Source organism: Vollenhovia emeryi, unplaced genomic scaffold (genome assembly GCF_000949405.1).
Source record: "Vollenhovia emeryi isolate VEMERY1.0 unplaced genomic scaffold, V.emery_V1.0 DF939210.1, whole genome shotgun sequence".
NCBI lineage: Eukaryota > Metazoa > Arthropoda > Insecta > Hymenoptera > Formicidae > Vollenhovia > Vollenhovia emeryi.
This window is the reverse complement of record NW_011967156.1, coordinates 841,628-848,603: the sequence shown is the minus strand read 5'-3', so window position 1 is coordinate 848,603 and position 6,976 is coordinate 841,628. Positions and strand designations below refer to the sequence as shown.

The window sequence follows — 6,976 nt, the reverse complement described above, 5'->3', positions numbered from 1 at the left end:
ATTGCAGTTTGATATTTTCTTATTGACAAGTTGCAAATAGTCTAGTATCCCTTAGACTTGGAAAACAAAATTTTAAGAATTTTGTGTGAAGTAACAATATTTTCACATTATTCATTTCATGTAAAATTACTTATTGAAATATTTCATATAATCTTATTGATTCTAACAAAATCTAATTAAGACTGAAAATTCCAATCTTAATTTCACTAATTAAATTAGTGAAATTTTATCTCTACAATTATTCAGTAGTCTTGACTCGAGAATTAAAATCAAATGGCTTTTTTCATCCAATCACGGATTTAAAATTTGATTATTTATCATTATAATATGCGTCACTACATACATTGACGCCCCTTTCTCATAATTACATTTTTCTATTTATTTCAATTGTTCCTTTTCTTAAAGTCTTGTTATCCTTTTGATAGCTGCTTTCTTACATCATAGAAAAATGAATGCACTAATTTAATTTTGAGACTCGTAGAAGGGTTATAAAAGATTTACTGCCTCATATAAGTATCCGGTTTTTAAAACATCAAAAATTAATATAATAACAAGATTGCGTGCCTAACGCAATCTTTATTTCCTATTATGTACATACAATTTAAAAGTAAAATTGATTATTTTACGGTTTTACACTTGGCTTTTCTGCTTGTGTCATAATGCGTTTAATTGTAAATGCATTTCTATTTGGTTCAATTGACGAGTCCTGATTATATGGCACGGAAAAAGAAAGAGTGAGTGAGTGCAAAAGTGAGAGAGAGTGAGTGAATGAGAGAGAGGGGGAGGAAGGGAGGGACGGAGGGAGAGAGGGACGAAGGGGGGGGGAGAGAGAGAGAGAGAGAGAGAGAGAGAGAGAGAGAGAGAGAGATACTCGGTCAAATAATTGGTAGAATCGTTCACTCGTTTGTTCATTCACGCACACGTCGAGTTTCTTCTCACGAAGACCGTCGCAGGAAAAACGCGCCCAAAACTAACTTTTGCTTTAAAGACGATAACGTAAGACTAGAATTCAACAATACATACGGTATTTAATCGCCGTACAAACGCAATTGATAAAGTATAAAAGTATAAACAGCTAAACATGAAAAGCAGGACGCCATACAAAAGTAACCGCATGCATCATTTCGTATATTAATAATCCAATTTACGCCTGAATTTTTTGAACGGAATAATCGCAGGAGCTGACAGTTCGTCGAGAAGAGAGCCATTAGATGGCACGCTTCCCTTTTTCGAAATTGTACTCTTTCTTGCCACGTTCAAAGAAATGCTGAGAACGTTTCGCAAAAGTTCCGTCAATCTCTTTCGAGAAATTTTAGACAAATTTCTCCTCGAAATCTCTCCTCCATAATTAATACGCCAGTTAAAAGTTTAACAAATCATTTTCCAAGTTGGATTACACTTTAGTACGCAGCTGGATAAAAGGTAGGTCTCTCCCAGCATTCTTCGAACGATCAAATAGATCGACGAGATTTTCTACCGCGTGAATCGTTCTCGACAAACGGTACAGTAATTATTCCGATACAATCCCATTTTCTCTTTTCGTCGTGGCAACTGCTGATTTTATGAGAATGAAGATAGTCTTTGCGCGAGTGAAAATAATCGGAGAATATTCTAGGATTCGAGAATATACATGTCTCTCTCTCTCAGAATAATCTCAAAATAATCGTGTACTTTGGGAGGAAACGGTAATAACTCCAGAAAACTTTGAGAATATTGTCTGAAAATACACGATCATTCTCAGAATATTCTAAAAATAGTCTGACAAAGAGTATTCTCTTACCTTACATCCTTGGTTACACAGTTCTTGAAATTTAATCGTACATATATGACAGAGCCACACTTATACATATCTACTTGTTTGTCTTCTCCTCCTCTTTCCTTTTTGTCTATTTATAATTATCCACTTGCTCGTGTATATTATAGATTTAGGTGTATATATTTTTTTTTTTATGCACGATGGATATGTGTATATCCTTACGTCTTGTATACATCTGCACTTTTCATATATATACATACATATACATATACGTATGTATGTGTATGTATGTGTATATATATATAGTAACGAACAACATTAATGATTACTCATTAGGCTATTCTTTAATTGGACAATAAATAAAATAGTTTATGTATACAGCGTACATCCTCATATCCCGCAGGCCGTAGATGCCTCTCACAAATAAACGTATCTCACCTCTTACGACTTCGATCGTCGTGACGTAAAACACTCAAAGTCGATGACACAAAATCGTGGTCGGTCTCAGGATTCCTCCGCAAGAATTTAATTTAATCGGTAATCATACAATTACGTATATCTAACGTTTCCTTGACAAATGGCGTGCTCGAGCAAATATGTTCGTTCAAATTGACCGTTTTTTGACAGTACACCACGGAGAAATATTTAATTTATATATTACAGATGCGTAGTGCGCTGCGACATTGACCGCTGCGAATTTACTCGCGAGAATTTATAATACAATTCGCAAAATAGATTCATCGAATACCGTCGACGCGTTCGATTAATGATTTAACCACCGCAATTATTAATCTATTAGCGACAATTAAAATCGCGATGAAAATCACGCGGGATTAATGCCTGCATTAGAAAATTTAAATTTCTTAAAAATCTTTTAAAAACCATTTTACTAATTTCCTTTTTCACGCGTTACTAATACAATGGCGATTTTCCCGGATATTTCTGGGTCTAAATTAGCCTCTCTAGACACTGAACTTTCTCGCTCGAGTCTTAGCTGTTGCAGCAGAACAAGTTCTCAGGCCACCAGCCGCGGAGGCTGAGCTTCTTATCAGAGGAATCCTCGACCACCAGGACGTATCACTTGATCTCCTCCCTGCTGGGCGACCTCGGTGGATGTGGCGACAGCGGTGTTTCGTTCGGATGTCTCTTCGGCCGCAAGCTAGCCGTCAATGAGGATATCCAGCCGCTTTGCGAGCCGTGATCGTGCAAGGAGTCGCTGTTGCTGTTGCTCCGGGTGCTGTCGATGCTCATGCCGGATTTAAATCGCGAGAACAGTCCAGGCGACGACTTCTTCGTCGTCGCGGGCGAGCAGAATACATTGGAATGCTTCTTCCGTGACTTGGATATCTCTTTACAGAGCATCGAGTCCAAACTACCGTGAGGACGCTCCTCCGCCTTCTTGGGATCCAGTATGCCCAGTACGGTAGCCTCCGCTGCCTGCTTTGCCATTTTAGAGATATCTTCCATGCTGGCCGAACTTCTTCTGATTTCCACCTTTCCGAGATCTTCCTCGATATCGCAACAGGTGTCGTCGGGATTGACAATAATTTCAGGCTGTTGTTGATTTTTCGAACGAACATCGATCTCATGGAACTCGATGTCCAGGGCTTGCCGAGTCTTTGCTTCCTTCAGACTCTGCGACTTGCCCTCGGGATTCGACAGGTTTCTACGGTGCTTGGAAAATGAACGAGAGCCGGCTGCCGGCAGTGCCTCCAAAGAAGTAGACGATCTCTTCTCCTTGGCAAATACAGTTCGCCAGCTCCTATTCTTACTATCCGTAGACTTTCGAACCTTCGGCAGAGTCATCGCCCGTTTGTCCACCGGCGACAACTCCACCACGGTTGCGATGGCCGCTTTGCCGTCCTTTACCGAGGACTTGATCAGGTTGCAGCGCTTGCAAATGAAGGAGTTATTGTGCCTCGACGTGGTGGTCGTCGCCGAACCGCTGCTAATCGAGTTGCTCTTGTTGAGCATCTTCGACGCGTGTTTCGGTTTCGGACTGGGCGAGTCCTTGGAGTCGAAGCTCATGCTCAGGCGATCCGTCAAGTTTCTCAACCGCGAGAATAGAGACTTGTTATTCGGCCCAGTTTTGTCGTCGCAGCAACATCGCAGACCGATTGATTCCCGACTACTGTGCGCATCTTTGCGGCTAGGTCTGATCTCCTGATCGTTCTCTATGATACTGCTGGTTTTCCTCACGTTGTTTTTCGGCTGCGAGCGGGCCGCCTCCGCCGCGACGACATTACCGTTTCCCTCGGGCGTTTTGCTCTCAATTTTGGCGTCTAAAAAAATTGTCTCCCTTTCCATCTCCTCGAGAATTCGCGTACCCTCGGCAGACCTCGCGCTCACCGGCGAGCTCAGATTACTGCCGAGATTCTCACCCTTGCTGCGTCTCCTTTCGCGCTCGTGATCCCGGACAGCTTTGGCCAGGTCGTGATTGTGATAATCCAACGAGGACTTTTCCCGGCTGCCCTTCCGACTACCGGGATAGCTCTTCCGACCAGAGGTAGGGCCGGCCAGCGTGCCCTCCGTGGCGATCTTGAACTTGAGCGTCTTTTCGCTGACCTCCACCTCCGTGGCGGTCTCCGGATCAGAGCTCTCAATGTTCTCCGCTTCTTCCAACGTCAAGTTTTCTGTAATATCGTCGTCGGTGGAACGCGAACGCGAATGAATTGTCGTAGCGGACCTTTTTGAGCGCATGCTATGCGATGACGTGGACTTGATAATGGCAGACGAACTGCCGGTGCCGATTGGCGCGTTGGACAGGGCCGACTCCCCGACGTCCACGACGCTTTTCCGATGATGGCGCTCGTCTTTGGCCGCCTCGTTCAGTCTGCGATAGTATTCCAGAGCTTCCCTGACCGGTTGAACTATGAGATCCTGGAAAACAGAATTTCATTCGGATTTAATTATGGATATTGAAAGATTAATACAAATACAAAGTAATAAAGGAATAAGAGCCAAGACAAGATGTCGGTGTCTAAATGATTTTAATTTTTCGCAATAAATTTAAAAATTAAAATCATTTAGACACCAACATCTTGTCTTGGCTCTTAACACTTTATTACTTTATATTTGTGTTTTCACATCAGAGCCTCATGAATTTTATTAATTGTTTAAAGATTAACATTTTTCCTAATTGTATCCTGTTAATTAATTCACTCCGGGCGCAGATAAATTAGTCTATATGAGAAGATAAGATACCTGCAGCTCGGGTAGATGTTCGCCGAGGGCTTCGAAGAGAGGGAGGAGAACTAGGCCGATGAAGCTAACTTGGGAGGACGGCTTGGTCACTTTATCGCGATCCATGAAGGGCGTGACCGGAAGACCCTCGAGTTTCTCCGCGTCGCTCTGCTTGAAGAACTCCTGAAGCAATCTGTCCAGCCACGGTTCCGCGACTTCCATCGGTCGTGCCTCGTTGCTTATGTCAGCCACTTTGATCAGGATCATGGACAGCTGCGAAGCGTAATTGGGAAATTCAATGTCCCATTAAGTGTCCCATTAAATACTTGATTAATCAGCCACCAATTACCAGATTTATGTGCGCCTTGCTAGTGTAATCGAATTCGGGAGTGACGTCGGTAAATTGGCCGAGGATCTCGTTGTGCCGGGCCATGTCGGTCGCCAGGATGCACCTTATGATGCCCTCGCGCACTATTCTGTACGTAGAATTGTCCAAGGACGCGAGAATGTTGCACTCGGGCGCCTCCAGAACCCGAAATGCCACGGAGCAATGATGATTCTCGAGGGGCGAGATATCGTTGTAGCGCAGCGCCAGCTCGGTCCTCGCGTTTATCTGATAAATATTGTTGTAGCCCGGATGGTCGAGATCGTGGCAGATACAGGAGACAATCAGTATGAGGACCTCGAGGTCGCCGATCTTCGACGGAAGGTCCACCGCCCAGGCTATCGCGTACATCTGCGTACAATCGGTTAGCGCTAAGCCGATAACTCAATTCAATCTACAGCTACTACATGCATGTACTTTAATCGATCGGGAAGTAATTTAATTGTATTGTACGGCGGAACAATGCAGTACGCCGATTAATAGGTGTAATCAAACTATTAGTGTCCGTCGTAATTACAATACCGTTTGTCACGCTTGTAATATCAACGTCATACATTTCCTCCCGTATCAACTTGTAATTGCAGTTACGCCGCCGCATAATTGTTAATTGTCTTCGCGGGGAAATCGTGCGAGTTAGAGCGAAGATGAAGGGAATATTCACCATTTGCGCCACGCAGAAGCAGTGCCTGAAATTGTGAAACGGCACCTCGTTGTAGTTATTGTAAACCTCGTAGAGGAAGTTCCTCAGAATCGGCAAGGGAATGTTGAATTTTTGAGGTAGATCGAGCTCGACGAACATCGTCTGCAGCATCAGCAGCAGCTCCTCGTCCTCCCACTGTCGCGCGTCGAAGGCCGGCGAGCGTAACCACTCGCGGACATTCGACGAGACCGTCACGTCGCTTAAAATGGTACAATATGACATTTATAACTAAGAGATTTTAACAATTTTAACATTCATCACGCGCGCGTTCTTCAATTTACTAACTGCTAATTAATTTCGACATTTCAGTAAGTTATTCCATTAAATGGGATCTTGTGAAAATGCCTATGGAAACATAAAAAATTTCTTACAACTAACGACTGTCAAATTAACGCCTGTCATTCTTTTATTAATGTCGTAGCGATCGTTCATCGCGTCATTAGCAAGTCGTTGCTCCGTTACTAAGAAAATCTCGCGTACAGTCTTACTTTATTCCGAAGAAACTCTCCAGAATAGATCAATTTAAGGGAATGTGAGACAATATTGTCAAACACAGGCGACGAACAGTGCCAACATTGATCGCTTTACCGAGAGAGCGAGTACCGTAGCGTTAATTGTCGCGCGGAACTTCGCACCCGCGTCGACAATCGGTCATCCAGGCACGTGGGATTAATCGGATTAATTGGTGGAGTACTTTGGCCAACAGCTCTTCGCTACTTTGACAGATAATGGGTTATCTGCTCGTGCTGCTAAATCAACATGGACCTAACGTACGTCGGGACGATCGGGATTGTATCGGACGCGGCATCGATTCGCCGACATCACACGTGGAGCACTGTCACTTATATCGCTTCTCGCGAGAATCAACAACGTGCCTAAGCGACGCGAGAGAGAAAGAGAGAGAGAGAGAGAGAGAGAGAGAGAGAGAGAGAGAGAGAGAGAGAGAGAGAGA

The 6,976-nt window shown here is 43.6% G+C and overlaps 1 protein-coding gene across 4 annotated transcripts in view; it reads right to left on the bottom strand.

Moving 5' to 3' along the window:
• Nucleotides 1–840: 840 nt before the first annotated feature.
• LOC105561207 overlaps nucleotides 841–6,976 on the bottom strand; it is a 145,084-nt gene continuing 138,948 nt past the window's right edge. For all 4 annotated transcript variants that reach the window (XM_012010982.1, XM_012010981.1, XM_012010983.1 and 1 more), the window contains 4 exons: nucleotides 5,986–6,223; nucleotides 5,289–5,675; nucleotides 4,961–5,212; nucleotides 841–4,636 (listed from right to left, as the gene is read on the bottom strand). In XM_012010982.1, coding sequence (XP_011866372.1) covers nucleotides 2,834–4,636; nucleotides 4,961–5,212; nucleotides 5,289–5,675; nucleotides 5,986–6,223 — 2,680 coding nt within the window. In that variant the 3' untranslated portion in view covers nucleotides 841–2,833. The remainder of the gene's footprint in view (nucleotides 4,637–4,960; nucleotides 5,213–5,288; nucleotides 5,676–5,985; nucleotides 6,224–6,976) is intronic.